This window comes from Haemaphysalis longicornis, unplaced genomic scaffold (genome assembly GCF_048455015.1).
Source record: "Haemaphysalis longicornis isolate Haplotype H1 unplaced genomic scaffold, Haemaphysalis longicornis Haplotype H1 scaffold_2, whole genome shotgun sequence".
In the NCBI taxonomy this organism is placed as follows: Eukaryota; Metazoa; Arthropoda; class Arachnida; order Ixodida; family Ixodidae; genus Haemaphysalis; species Haemaphysalis longicornis.
In genome coordinates this window covers 193,560,036-193,574,698 of record NW_027526295.1, presented here as the reverse complement: position 1 = coordinate 193,574,698, position 14,663 = coordinate 193,560,036, and the positions used below count along the sequence as shown (strand labels likewise).

General features: G+C 46.9%; 1 protein-coding gene across 3 annotated transcripts in view; it reads right to left on the bottom strand.

The window, feature by feature from the left end:
* Positions 1 to 816: 816 nt before the first annotated feature.
* LOC144169720 (sodium-coupled monocarboxylate transporter 1-like) overlaps positions 817 to 14,663 on the bottom strand; it is a 96,225-nt gene continuing 82,378 nt past the window's right edge. For all 3 annotated transcript variants that reach the window (XM_077699035.1, XM_077699036.1, XM_077699034.1), the window contains 6 exons: positions 13,921 to 13,988; positions 11,692 to 11,778; positions 9,693 to 9,874; positions 5,498 to 5,601; positions 4,734 to 4,855; positions 817 to 1,952 (listed from right to left, as the gene is read on the bottom strand). In XM_077699035.1, the coding sequence (XP_077555161.1) occupies positions 1,746 to 1,952; positions 4,734 to 4,855; positions 5,498 to 5,601; positions 9,693 to 9,874; positions 11,692 to 11,778; positions 13,921 to 13,988 (770 nt within the window). In that variant the 3' untranslated portion in view covers positions 817 to 1,745. The remainder of the gene's footprint in view (positions 1,953 to 4,733; positions 4,856 to 5,497; positions 5,602 to 9,692; positions 9,875 to 11,691; positions 11,779 to 13,920; positions 13,989 to 14,663) is intronic.

Genomic DNA, 14,663 nt, shown 5'->3' with positions numbered 1-14,663 from the left:
GCAGTCAGAACTTTTTGCTCTCAGAAATGATGGTAGGGGGAAAACCTCATCTTCGCTTTCTTGATAACTGAAGAAGAAACGGGCGGAATTCCATCTACTATGCTTCGTCCTTGTCCTCCTTGTCGTCATTAGCAGCCACAGGTGATATGATGCCTTCATCTGTCTGCGCACAACACACACCACGCTGTCTTCATCGGCACAGTTCGCAAGGAATGCGTCATCCAAAACGTCCGCCACGCGGGATTTAGGCTTGTTTTATCCTGTTTCACCTTACCCGATATACGACGCCTTGTGTGTAGGCCCAGAACACGTTTCTCTGGCTGTGTGTCAGGAGCCAAGGCGCCCTCCTGGTAACGGGCAGTTCGAATTATCCATGGTAGAACCTACTCCGATTGCAATAACTGATTTTTTTAAATATATAGACTGCTATGGAGACTTGGCCGCATGAAATCGTACAGTTCCAATTATCTATAAACTCGAGTTATTGAAGTTATAATTAACGGAATTTTTATGTATATGGCTATGCAACGTTTAGTAGCAAGTATTCGAGTCCGCCCATTGCCTCGTCAGCCTTGTAGTGCGTACTTGCTGCTCGCTGGCCTTCGCATGTTTATTCCCCTTGCACAAAAGCCATCACGGCGATTTGAAACCAAATGTTTATCTAAAATTCCCACTTTAGGGGGGTGCTATGAGAGCTTAGTGGCGGTGGGAGGAAGGGAGTGAATGTTTTTTGACGCGTTATAAAGAAGCAGCTAAACCTGATACATCACGTTTCATAGGGAACGAACGACACGTGTAATGAGCACCAATCAGACATACAACGGTTCAAACGTTTATTTACACATATATTATAAATAGTTGCCTACAAAATGTTGGACGACGTGATACGTATGTACAAATAAATTATACCTCTTCTTAAGTTTTTGGACGACGTCGAGGTTGTCTCAAAATGTCGGTGCACTACTGCCAGTCAATGTATATGAGGTACTAAGCTGTACAAACAAACAAACAAACAAAAAAAAACAGCAACGTAACCAAAAGTGGGGCTGAGCAACACTGGAGCGGCCGAGTAGATTTTGTTCGTTGTTTCTCTTTCAAGACTTCCTATTATGCTTTCAGAAACGAGATTGCCCGCCTATGCCAGCGTGCGCTGCTGGAGTCCACTCGCCTCAGCTACGAAACAGCAGTGCTGACGGTGTGCTGACAAGTTATCAGCTCAACCAGGGAGTGTTCGAAAATCATGTTTGGCTCTGTGCTCTAGACAGCACCCGTTTGACGGTTGGTGGGGAACCTCTCTCCTGTTAACGCAATTTTCAGGAATGCGGCAACCTGATACGGCCCGTCAGCTGTACGCCCGAAGCGAAGTCGTTGTCAAGGTTTTGTCAACTATGCCTACATTGGTGAAAAAAAAAAATGCGTCGCGCCCGGTCGCGCGAATCTTGTCAACAACCGAGGTTGTCTCCACTATGCCTGCATTGTCGATAGGTACTCCCATTGCATTTCGGTCGCGTGGATCTTGTCAACTACCGAGGTTGTCTCCACTATGCCTGCATTGTTGATAGGAACGCCCATTGCATTTCGGTCGCGTGGGTCTTGTCAGCTACCGAGGTTGTCTCCACTCTGCCTGCATTCTCGATGGTAACTCCCGTTGCGACTCTATTGCGTGGACCTCCGGTAGGCCTCTGCTTATGCGGTTCAGTGCGAACGGAGGGCATGGCAGATGCGCAACCGGCGATGTGAGGTTTTTACATGTGTGTGTTGAAGTCAGTTGACGGGATTCGTGGAGGTGGGGGTGGAGGCGCCTCGGGAGCCGAGGCCGACGTTCCTCGTCGTATGTACGAGACCACGGCCAGCGGAGATTTGAGCTTCTTTTTTTCTTCTTTGTCCCCGTAGCCGAACACCAGTTGCGCGAAGGGCTGCTTTTCGTTTATCAGCGGCTTCTCCGGCTCCACCTGGAATTGGCGAGTGTACCTTGAGTACTATTTTAGACCTCCTGTAGCGCGGCATGGACACAAAACGACACGTCTCATGGGTGTGGGCGAGAATATTTGCGTTTCGTAACAGTATACGTGGCTTTTAAAGGAACAGACAACCGATTGCTGTGGAGTATGGGCTCTCTGTCCCAAATGAAAGGTCACCACTTAAAATACCTTGAACCGAAAAGGTTTCCCTAATAGGGCCTTAGAACGTTAGGAAGCAGAATTTTTATATCCGTAAGTATGCTGCCAAAACGAATGCTGACAGCTATGACCACATTAGTTGTCACAAAAACATGGCGGGTCAGTGTTTCTTTGGGAAGCGTTGTAATCTATGGGACACATTTAAAGCGCCAGAAGCTCGCTTAAAATAAGCGCTACGCGTGAGCGCCGCGATGTCCTAGTTTTGGCTTAGCTAACCTTCAAGTTGACCCTTCCGACGTGCCAGCCAACGTTGTATACACTGGTGTCGAGCGTGGCTGACGACCTTAGGCCTCAAAACGTGACGTTAGACAATGTGGGGCCGTCGAATGACCGCGTCGACCCCTCCCTTTGCTGCGCGTCAATTTTAGTGAAAGCGAGTTGTAAACCGGCAAGAGGGGAGGCTTTACAAAACAGGCTTCATGAATAAGTCTTCAAAAAACAGGCTTCACGAATTTCCAGTGAAACCGGCAGACAGAGGCAAATGGCACTTTCGCACAAAACGTCCATGGCATTGTTATTATGGAGGACCTCCGAATGACAGCGTGAGAGACTGCCGATACGGTAGAATATGTCATTAATGTTGGAGATAGGAAGGTGACGACCACTTTTCAAAGCGGGAGCTTTCTTAGTGAGACCGATGGCTTCCTGTCGAGAAACTAACGCCTTTCCCCATAGACCAGTTGCTCGAACGAAAAGCTCTGACACGATAGGAACGAAAAAGCTCTGGACACATGGCGCGTGCGTGAAACCGATCTTCCAATGTCTCAAAACGGTTACTTGAGAATAGTAAAAGAGGACCCTGTTAGATAAGACAATACACGCATCGATCATGAAGAAGCAGTATAAAAGTACAGGTGCCGTCAGAAGTAATTGGAGCACGGGAGCTGTGGCCGAACTAGAGTTCCTGTAGCTCCCCTAGGGGAGCTAAATACAGGAACTCTAGGCCGAACCGCATAGGAGCGCCGTGTAGCTGCACCTGCGGTAAACGAAAGGAGCAGAACACGCATGCGTACCTGCCGATGCCGATAGCCCCTTTATACTTCTCAACCCTCTGCTTTTAACGCGGCTTCCAGCGTTGCTCGCAGCATACTGGTCTCGGTGATGGCGCTGATAGCAGACCCCCCCTAAAAATATTAGAAAGAAAAATTGTCACTTCAGATCCCTGCGATTGCGACGCTTTTCCCACAGCTCGCGTGCGCTGAAAGTGTGTGAGCGACGCTGCCAGATACCGCCTCTGATATCAGCGCCATCGCTGGGACCAGTATGCTGCGAATAATGTTCGAAGCCGCGTTAAAAGAGGTGGGTTGAGAAGTATAGATGGGCTAGCCACCGTCGGCAGGCGCGCATGCGTGTTCTGCTCCTTTCGTTTACCGCTGGTGCAGCTACACGTCGCTGCTCCAATTACTTCTGACGGCACGTACATCTTTATCTAATAAACCACCTATCGGTATACATCTAGATCGTTCGTAGATGCGTTTACTTGGTGCGCGAAAAATCGTCGCATGGGATTGCTCCTCGTTGGCGATTTGGGTCTTTGAAAGTTTGACGATCGATTGGACGCGCCTTCAGCGACGGGGGGACGCACTTATCTTTTACGCTTTTCTCAACCGTCTTTAGGAAGAGATGGTAAAAATTTATTTTCTGTGTGACAGTCAAATAATAATCTTTATCGAGTACTTGCAATGTGTCAAATAAATTACAGGGGAGCAGTTCAAAATTTTTTGAGCTATTTGAAAGAGCAGTTGAAAAAAAAAATAACGGCCCAGACTTGCGCACAAGGAAGTGGTCTTTGACCAAGGCAACGCACCTTCCACGAATTGAATGTCGCAGTGGAAAAATTGGCCGAATATGGTTTTTAGATGGTTTTTTACCCCCAATGTTCTGCGTATTTAGCTCCCCCGCTGCATTTTCTCGACGCGAAAATTTGGCTTACCGAAAGAAAATCTCCGTCCAAATGCAGATGCCATCCCCGCTGCGGATGACCCTTCGTAATGTTGTGAAAGTATACAACTTCTGTGAAGGAACTCCTAAGCTATACCCTTGCTCGCCTTCACATGTTTTTGCAGAGGTTTCTCCTTCTTTGAGTGCGTTTCACCGGTTTTCGCAAAATCCGCCGTTGCAACAGAGACCATTTGCACAGCTGAATAACCGAGGTTTGCTTTTGACAGAAATTGACACGGGTGCTATTCCTCACGTCAGACTACAAACAGCAAAGCTACAAAGACTTCGTTTGTAAATTTAGCTGTTTAATTATTCATTTACGCAATACTCACAGCGCCTGAGGCACGAAAAAACAGCCAAATTAGGTTAGGCAACATCAGTTCTGCAGCCACTGAAACAACACCAAAACACAGAAAAGCGCGTAAATCACATACACACATACAAGCCAATTTGTTAAATGCGTCCTCCACGTAGGAGATGCGTACGGGTACACGAGCCTAGCAGCGGTACACGTCGGCGGCCACGTAATCGTCCGTGTTGTGCCACAATGAGACAGAAAAATAAACCCCATGGGTGATGACTTAGAGCCGTATCCATCAATTCTATACTCACGTAGTTTTTCCCGATGTTGAAGCGTAGGAGGCGGCGGAATTTTTCCGGCGCGAACCAGAAGACAACTTCTCCTACTTGGCAGATCAGCTCCGGGTTCATGTCATCTACGCTGGAAGACGTGGCTGCGCATAAGGACAAACACGACAAATACTGATAAATTTTGCCGTTCTCATATTTCTGCGAAGGGAAATTTGACATGCCCCCGCTACAAAGGAAAGCTGTACAGTTTTCTGAGAAACTTCGCAGTTGAAAAAATTTGTCCTGGTCCAGGATTCGAACCCGGGACCACCGCTTATCTAGGGCGGTCGCTCTACCAACTGAGCTTACCGGTAGGCTAGCCGCCTGTAGCCCGAGAGCAAATTGATCAACATCTCGAAGTGGTGGACAGGTATTAATGAACCAAATTTAGGGCAAATCACCAAGGTGGAGCAAGTTTCTCTGTAGCCCCACGGCTGCATTGAGGTAGATGTGAAACTTTCCTTCGGAGAAACTTACTCCAGCTTGGGGATTTTCCCTAAATCTGGTCAATTAACAGCCTTTCCAACTTGATTGCAAGCACTGAGAGAACGATTTACACGAAAAAAGACGCCACGCCTTAGAATGTCGAAATGTGGATCTCCAGAAAACATTAAATTTGTAACAGTTGTAGAAATTATGTCGAGCAAATAAAAGTTGGTGACAGCATGGAAGGGAAATGTGTTGTACAAAAGCTGCACGTGCTGTAATCAAATCGTGGTGATTTATCTACGCTCAGGAATACTTACACGTGAAGTAGCTGACAGGGACTCCAACAGCCAGTACTGCGAACCAGGCCAGCAGAGTGTACCAAAGGCTTGAGAGGGCGTAGACGTCTGGTATGAGACCGTCACTGCAAAACAAGGGCGGCAATTTAATGTTTCGCTCGTTTATAATTATGGAAATCGTTGTCGTTGGGATTGGCAGCGTTATAACTTCCTGTAAGGGGCATTGCAGATATTCCAAAGTTGCGAATCCTCCACAATCCGTGGGTATTCATTCCTGTCCTTTGATTTTCTCGACAAATTGATCGATTGATTACGCAAGAAGGGTTATATTATTTCAGCTGGTCGCGAGCTTTGATGGGGCCTTTAATTGGCTAATCCCAACGTTTATCATTGTTTCTACACTTCAGTACTGCAGACGCTTGTTCAAGTGTCACAGCGACCTCGCAGGAGCGTACCTACTTAACAGCGTGCCTTCAAAATAGTGTTCCCGCTTGTTAATGGACCGGCGTGCCTGCGCGTCGGGTCACGGCCGCTGGATGAGAGCGCTGCGCCTTTCATCCAGCGGCCGTGGTCGGGTGCTTGTACCTCGGCTATTTATTGCACGCAACGGTTCAAATTCAGAACCGAGCCTTGAAGGGTAACGCAAAGGGTCCTCCCGACGGGAGACGGGACGCTCTAATGCGTTCCGGGCCGTGCGTACTAGAAAGGAAAAAAATCTGCATAGAATTGCGGCATTTCGTGAACACGTCTTTTCTTCTCGCAAACTTCTGTGTCCTAATTTTAACGCTCTAATTTTTGTGGTTTAACTCATTCCAAATAGAAAATCTGTCTCATCGAAGGGGAACATAGCCGCCTTCTCTCGTCCCCGAGCCCACAAGTTTAGTGTTCCTGCCTTCAAATCAAGCTGTCACATTCCTTGAAGCGACATGCGCCAAAAGCTTAGATTCGGAAAATTCTGACCCACCTCTCCGGTTAATACGGTAAATATTAGGGTTCACACATTTGACGTAGAAAAATCATAAGGGAAACAATGTACATGTATGGATTGGTCTTCTACGTCAGCGTTAGGACGCCGACCGCTATTCGCCGCGAGCTCGAGATGTAGGTGGCGCCAGCGTCGCGCTGCTAGTGTGGATGCTCCGCTGAGCGGCCCGTAAGAATGCACACTGTGGGCGCGCTTCGTGCCTTTTTCTCGCCGTATGTGCGCACGAAAGGTGCAAACAAGAGTGGTATGCTGTAGTTCGGTTCCTCAACGTTCAATGTATAGCATGGAAGCGGCAGTCAGTTTTCATTACTACGCCAAAAAAAGGGACGACTCATCGGGAATCTCAGAATGGCCGTAATTGTGACAATGAACTTGTACGCTGTGGCTCGTAGCAAGCTCGATCTTTCCAGACTATGGCATTGAGCCTTCAATAAAAGCATAAACAGAAACAAATCAGGAAGCCTCGATCTCTTCAATTCATTTTACAACGGCAATCTCAATCGCTTTCACTGGTAGCATAACGCATTCTTGCATTTGTGGGATGCCCTGAAATGGTAACACTACTTAACTGCCCCGAAATTCTTTCTAGGAGCTTACGATATTTTTTGTGTGTTCAAAAGGCAACATAAGATTACTGAATTTTGCTCAGTTCAGAGATGTAAATGTAACCTCTCTAACGGGTCTTTTAAATGAAATTTTAGCGACTCTGAAGGAAGGTTTGATGAATAACGGTTTCGGATCACTTATTTACGGCTTTTGTCGCGAGTGAACTTGCGAATTGAATTGTCAACGCACACAGTACAATCAATATCTCATGTCTAGCTAGGTTTTCGCAAAGACAAGCAGGTTTACAGTGTGCAAACCAAGCTTCTGGGACCTCACAGTGAGCACAAATTTTCTGTTACGGCTGCTCTGTTGACCATTTGCGTTCCTTTTAAAATCTAACAGGTGCCTGCAACAGCGAGATGTGTTTGCACTCTTGCGTATAAGGTCGCTTACGAACCCTAAAGATGGCAATAAATGAGGTTGCGCTGTTGCAAATGTAGTAAAACATTTCCTTTTTATTTCTCGTTGCGAATCAGCGCAACGGCTTCCCGGTAACTACTTTGTTTTGTAAACTGAATCGCCTTTGTCTTGGCATTTACTTCTTGAGGATTGGTTAAAAAATAAAATTCTGTGCATTTCGTTTTTTTTTTTTCGGGAAGGGGGGGGTCCTGCCAACGTTGCAAGAGCAGCGAGAAGAGAACGCAAGTAACGCGAAAAGCCAAACTATGGTTACCACAATATCTTACAATCGAAACACTAGGCGTTCTGTAGCGGTGAAAAAGCAGTACTTTAGCACGTATTTTCAAAACTGATTAACCTCCCTTTGGTCCGAGATTTTCCAGAAATTGTGGCTCGCCTTTTTCAAAATTGTATTGAAAGCAAGAATTGTGAAAAAAAAAAACAGCGAGTCATGGCACACACCCCTCACACATGTGGGCAACAACGTGCATTATATTACGCGTTTTCTCCTCTTTCTTTAAACTTAGGTCCACCTTAAGAGGTTAGGACGTGACCATATTAGGCATTTGGTTATGCTGAGTGAGACATGTTTCTGGACAAGGTGATTCATGTCGGATTTGAAAATGATATATATGAAAATGACACACGGAATTCCACATGACAGACGCAAACTCACAACTGCTTAATTTTACCGAAAAATCCCCCCTAAATACTCTTGCGGATCCATAGAAACTTATTTTAAATAATACGTCAAATTAGCAACTCGATACAGTTGAATAGATGTTTATTCCTCCTCCTTAGTAACGACTGTCCAAAAATGGTATTTATTTTAGAAAAGGTACGGGAAGGACACGATCACACAGGCGCTTGCGGGTGTAAAATACGTGTCCGGTAAATGTATGGGCGATAGCGCACGGGTCGTGTGCAGTGTAAATGTTTTTGTTTCTTTCTTCTTTCTATAAGGACACAGCGCAATTTTACAAGGGTGTGGAATTTGCACGCGTATGCACAGGTCTTGTCGCTGCTTACCCGTTTTGCGCACTGAACTTTTATATCCTTTAAATAATCACCACGCCACCTTCAAAAAGCATCCTTCGACGTTCCCGAAACGGTAGGCGACTGCACTCAACAATTCGAAAAGTGCAATGTGTGGAAGCAATGTTTATAACACGTTTCACACTCAAGCGCTGACCAGGGCGAAGATGTTTCGTGGAATTAAACCAGCGCATTAACCCGCAACGGCCGCTGATTATTGCGTTTCTAGAGGAAATGCGCAAGCAGAGGTAAATATGTCATTGCTTACTGCCATACGAGCACACATATTGGTTGTTTTGTCGTGTGCAGCACGCGTCTCGCGCCGCACGCAACGTGAAAAAGCAGACGACGCGAGAGCGCCATCCACACTAGGAGCGGTTCGTCCCGCCGCCGCCAGGGGCCGACTGTGTTCGCGCTCGGGGCGAATACCCGTACAAGAAAACAACGCTAGAGCATAACATAAAAAATATCAATTCAAGAGTCCATATGCATGAGAACCAGAATTCCTATTATTGCCATCTTTACGAGTTCAGTGTTTAAAGGACTGCTGACACGAGATTTCAAAGCTGGGATAACTATATGAAAAAGGCTTCCTTTGTATATGGAGATATTTCCAGAAAGTTTCAACCGCAACCGTTCAGTATAACATGTTTCCAACCCATTTCATATTTGCGCGCACGAGAAAGAACAGCTACTGTTTCGCAATCACCATCAGCATGACGTCATTTGCTTCTCCTGCCCCCAAAGTGCTGACGGGAGGGCTCCCGTGACGTTGCCAACGCGCTGGCTGCGCTCCGTGTGTATCACTTCACCGTTCTCGGACTGACGTCATGCTGCCCGGCGCGTGGAGATAGTGGAGACCACGGCCAGTCTAGGCGCGCGAGCGAGCGCTGGCGCGCGGGCGTCCATCCCGGCAGTGGGGCGACGATAACGGCGACGTCATGAGCGCCCTCCTGTTATGACGGCTACCTCGGAGTTTGTTTAGTCAGAACCGTAACTGACACAAGCAAAAGAGGCTGTAAATAATTATTTTGCGGAGCTATCGACCATCTAATGTATCGTTCTATGATTAGTGGGCTGCTAGGCACCCATAACAGCACAAACATTTCGCGTCAGTACGCCTTTAAGCTTTCCCTAGTATACAACTGTTAGGGTTGGGGTTAGGGCAGAACTCCGGGTGCCAGGGCTCACCTGGCGCTCTCGGTTCCAACTTTGGTGGCGTTAAGTACAGCAGCGAAAGCTGCGTTGCGGACGTCGGCGGGGCAGCCGTCTATGGAAGGCGGCGGCTGGGCGACGGCCATGGAGCTGACGAACTGGCCCAGATGGATCCAGAGAGAGAAGACCAGAGACACCAAGAGTCCGGACAGCGCTCCCTGGGCATAGCGCAAGGAGTCGGGGAAGATACATGTCTTCTGCATGCACATAAAAGATAAATAGGCCGAAGTACAGGAAGGGGTCGCAGTTGAAGGGGCACTAAGGTGTAAAAGCAAGTTGGCCTATACCGCTCGCAGAAGCAGAACTGCAAAGAGCGCGCAAACAGGCATCGCAGTCCTTATACTCTTTCCCGCACTACATTTTGGGACACCACAAATCTTGAAGAGCTAGGGAAGAGCTGGGTTGGTGGAGCTTGCCGAAGAGTTTTTCTGGAGCAACACTGAGGCAGCAGGGACACGTAAATATCGTCATTTGCCTTTTAAAAGTCTTCAGGCAGCGAACACAATCCAATGTGATACATCAGTTCAGGCGCGATAGGCTCATTTCAGTTTAAATTTCACTGAAATGTTTTGCCTTGCGCACAAGGGCACAAAAACATGCGTGCATGCGGGTGAACCCGAGAACGTATACGGAACATGCTTACCACTAGCGCACAGCTGGCGGCAAGATTAGGCACTACTAGCGCAATGGGCTTGATTAAAAAAGGCCGACAAACTGCTTGAAAAGTTGCACGTTTATTTTCAACAGGTGCTTCCAGAAGGTAGCACGGCCTTGAAAAGTGGCACCGGTGCCATCAAGCCATTGGCTTCAAATATTTGCCACGAAGGTGAAAGCCAATGAGTATACGGGTACCGAGAAAGATGACGACGGTCGAGCCAAATTGAAAACAGGGCCCCAGCTCGATCTGTGGCTATTAAAACACAGAAGGGAAACGGTAGGGAGATACGCCATGTCTAATAATTCATTCCTAAAAAAAAAGAAACATCGCTGGCGGTCGAACAAAGGCCTAGAGGGCTACGAAACGTATGATCTTTCAGTTAAAGCAAAAGGTTATTGAGACTTCAGTGTTTCTCTAAGCTAGCCACTTGGAGCTATATCCAATAAATAGAACTTGTGTCAGTGCCTCACGAAGTATTTTAAAACTTTATATTCACAAAGCGAGAGTTTGGACCTCTAGCATGCAATGAACCTCTTGGAGCGTTGCGAAAATACAGTGCGAGCCGGAAATCCTTCTGTGGTTCGCCGCCAAAGACTAGCGCCCTTGAATTTGCTTGCCCATTCATGGCAACCATTGAAAAGGTTCGAGAAAGCGAGTGCTGCCTACTTATTCCCCGCCCACCAGGGTTTCCTGTGCGGTGTGGGGCGTGGGAACAGCTGCCCCCTGGCCGCCTGTAGTGCTGAAAACAAACCAATAGAAGCAATGCGCAGGGGAACTGGGTGGTGAACTAACAGCCGTTGCCTGTATACATCGCATTTAAACATCTTTTTATCTGGTTTTTGTTCTTTGAGCTGCCGGCCATTTTCTGAGACACGACGCTAGATTTTAGATTCAACTAAGCTCTCGCATCAATAACGAGCGTGCTTGTAAATTCGCTGTATGCGCTTAGAATAAAAACGTTTCCAAATTTTTTGTTGCTTTTCGTTACAGCAAGAGAGCGCGGGCATTTATTTAGTAGCAAGCACTGCCGCTAGCAGAGCTGACCCCCCCCCCCCTCTCTCTCTCTCTCTCTCTCTCTCTCTCTCTCTCTCTCTCTCTCTCTCTCTCTCTCTCTCTCTCTCTCTCTCTCTCTCTCTCTCTCTTCTCTCTCTCTCTCTCTCTCTCTCTCTCTCTCTCTCTCTCTCTCTCTCTCTCTCTCTCTCTCTCCTTCCAAGCTTTGTCTGTGCATCCGGCGGGAACGCTACTGTAAGGGCGTTTTGCACGTGCTCCAGTAATCGTGGCGAATACGTGCAATGGTGCAACAATGTGTTCACTCACTTTGCTGTTGGCACATGGTATAAACATCCCCAACGTGAACAGGCCGAGTAGTGGTCCACCGATGGCGCTGTTGATGACCTGGGATGCCTGTCCAAGGCGGTGAGGGCAAAGCACGAGGGCATTTGTAAGTATAAATAGATTGAAACGAATCACTGATGAAACTAGGTTAAAGAAAATTCAAACAAAAATGAACGGAAGCAAAAAGCTGGCCCCTTTTCTTCCTTACCTCGAGCAGGAAATTAGTACTGACAAAATTTGTAAAAGAAAAATATAACCAGGAATGAAAGCTTTAATTCCCTTGTATAAACATGAAGCTAGTTTTGTTTGTATTTGCATAACGTTGTAAATGTATTACATTGCGCGCAATTAAGCCATCAAATTACTGCGTATTGTTTTTGCACATGCGTTGCAAGAAGCAGAAACAGCAGCACAAGCGTGAAAAATCGCGGCTGGTTGAAAGCAGTGGCTATATTCATTCCCTTCTTTTATTTCTATCACGTTCTTTAGTCGCCAAAAATATACCTGTTAACCCTGTTCTGACACCTGCTCACGCATTGTAGAACGATGCAATGAGAAGCAACTTACATTTCCGTCATGTCCGGGTTTGCATTCGGGGCGTTCACGGGGTGTTTTTCGAAGCTCGTGCTGTAGGAACAGGCTCGAGAAGAACGCCGCTAGTGACGGTCTTATAAAGAAATTGGCCGCGTATATGCTCGCGTCGCTGCAAAAATGTCGTCGAAAACGTCAGCCGCCGGCTGCCCTTGCCACGTAGCACCACCTCCTCTCTCACCCTTCCACCTCCCACGCTCTTCCCTCCCTCTCCTCTCGCTCCTCCCACGATGAAATCAATGGCGGTTTACTAAATTCAATTCAATTTTCCCGCCTTCGCAACGCCCGTGCGCCATCTGTTGGGACGCCTTTTTTTGCGGCTGTGTTTAAAACCTATTGAGGCGGCATTTTTTAAAGTAGTGTGCTTTTATCTCGTCTCTGTTTGACATCGTTTTAAACGTAACTTTTTGCTTTCATTTGTAACCGTAAATACCAAACCAATTAGTATTCTTATTTAAAATATAGCTGGTACTTTCGGTTATGTCCTGATTTTTCTTCCTTTACGTTGAATAACGTGGACATGCCTGAGCCGTGGCAGCAGTTTTGGTGGTTCGGAATGGTCTCGCCTGAGTATACTTCGTGTTCAAGCACTATTTCACCTGTTTTTTGACCGGCTGGTTGAATCTAGTGGTTGACCGACGTACAGACTGGTCAAAATCTTTCTTTATGTAGCCCAATAAAAACTATCGTCTTTAAAAAACAGTTTGCGTCTACGCGGACAGGAAGTGGCTTCTAGATTAATTGGGTTACTGTTCTTTGGAGTGTACTAATAAAATTTTATCAGCAAACATTTACAGCAATAAAGTGGTGACGACAGGGAGCAACGTTCTGGAGTGTTATAGAGCAATGTAATTTTTATATTCGAGGTAGGTCCAAATATAACGTTCGCGTACAGAAGTGTCGGAAACTACAACTTATTTTTGGGCCTCAAGCAGCCATTGCTCTGAGATCATTCCCACGCATTTAGCTTGGTATCCATCTGTGTTAACGGCACCATATGTATAGTCCAGACGCAATTCAAAACGTGCACAATTTTTATGCTTTTGCAGGCATAAACTTTCCTTCACCTTAAAGCGTTACGTCCTCAGCTATAGTTATTTTTTACACGTTTCTGCTGTGCATAAGGCGATTGCACCATTTTCCAGCTCGTAGCTGTGGATGCATGTTTAAACAGCTCGTAGTCAGGGCGGAGAAGGGGGCATGATTTTCGCGATGATACTTCTAAGCGAACTATCATCATGCTTCGCATTCATGATACGTATTCTGGGCACAGGGAATAGCGGACGCAGAGGGTTAGAAAATACTTCTCCGTATCCTCCACTGGCAGCAGCATAAACTGGGGTCCTGGACTATGGACATTGCCCAACGCACATAACGCTGCTACAAGAAATGTATACTGATTTTGCTCCTTCGCTGGAGCCATAACGGCTCTGAAAGCTTCAGTGATAGCTTTTGTTTGCAGAGTAGGGGATAAAACCGTCATCGCTTCGCAGCGGCGTCCTCGCCCGAGCGAGTTCTTTCAGGGAAAAAGAGAGAGGCGATGTTCGGACTCCGATGCAAGCACCCCTCGAACGCCCAGGAGGCAAACTCCGGTCGACGGAAGCGCAAGCGTCTACTCACGGCGAGCACGTTGCCCATTCGGGAAGCGATCGCCACCAGTCCGATGGTCAGCAGGCCGAAGAACACGCCTGCGTGCACGCGGGAAACAAGAGAACGTCTATTAGGGGCAGGGTTACAGAACTGCAGGATTTGGAGGTAGGTACGGGAAATGCAGGCTCTGGAGGAATGAGATACACCTTGTGCTCTGCTAAATGAAGAGTGTACGGTGGGCTCGGTAGCTGGATAGCGGACCTGATCATGATACAAAAGAACGGAAGCGGAAAGCGACATTTTACACTAAAACAAAGCAATATGCCCGGCAGAAAATACACCCCGACGCATGCATTCAATATGATGAATAAGAATCATGCCCTGACCGATTTAGTGACTGCGACCAATTTAGGATAAAACGAATGTTGCGCACACATTTGCGTTTATTTATTTGCTCCAGTAGTATGATTCCTCTACAATCTGCTGCGCAGTGTGTCGCAATTAGCACCGGGGATGCGACAGAAACGCATAATACTTAATCAAGCCGAATGAATCAGCTGGGAAGAAATAGTAAACTCTATGAATAAGTGTTGAAATCAATTCAATTCAATTTTATTTTGCGGAAATTTTTTGGAACGTTTTCTGAATAAAGACTGCTACGCAGCCTGAGAGGGCCCAGGAAACCTACACAGGACGTAGTGTACAGCGGGCGTCCAACAAAGCTTGAGTGGTGAACAACCACTATTAGAGAAACTTAATAACCGTGAACAAAA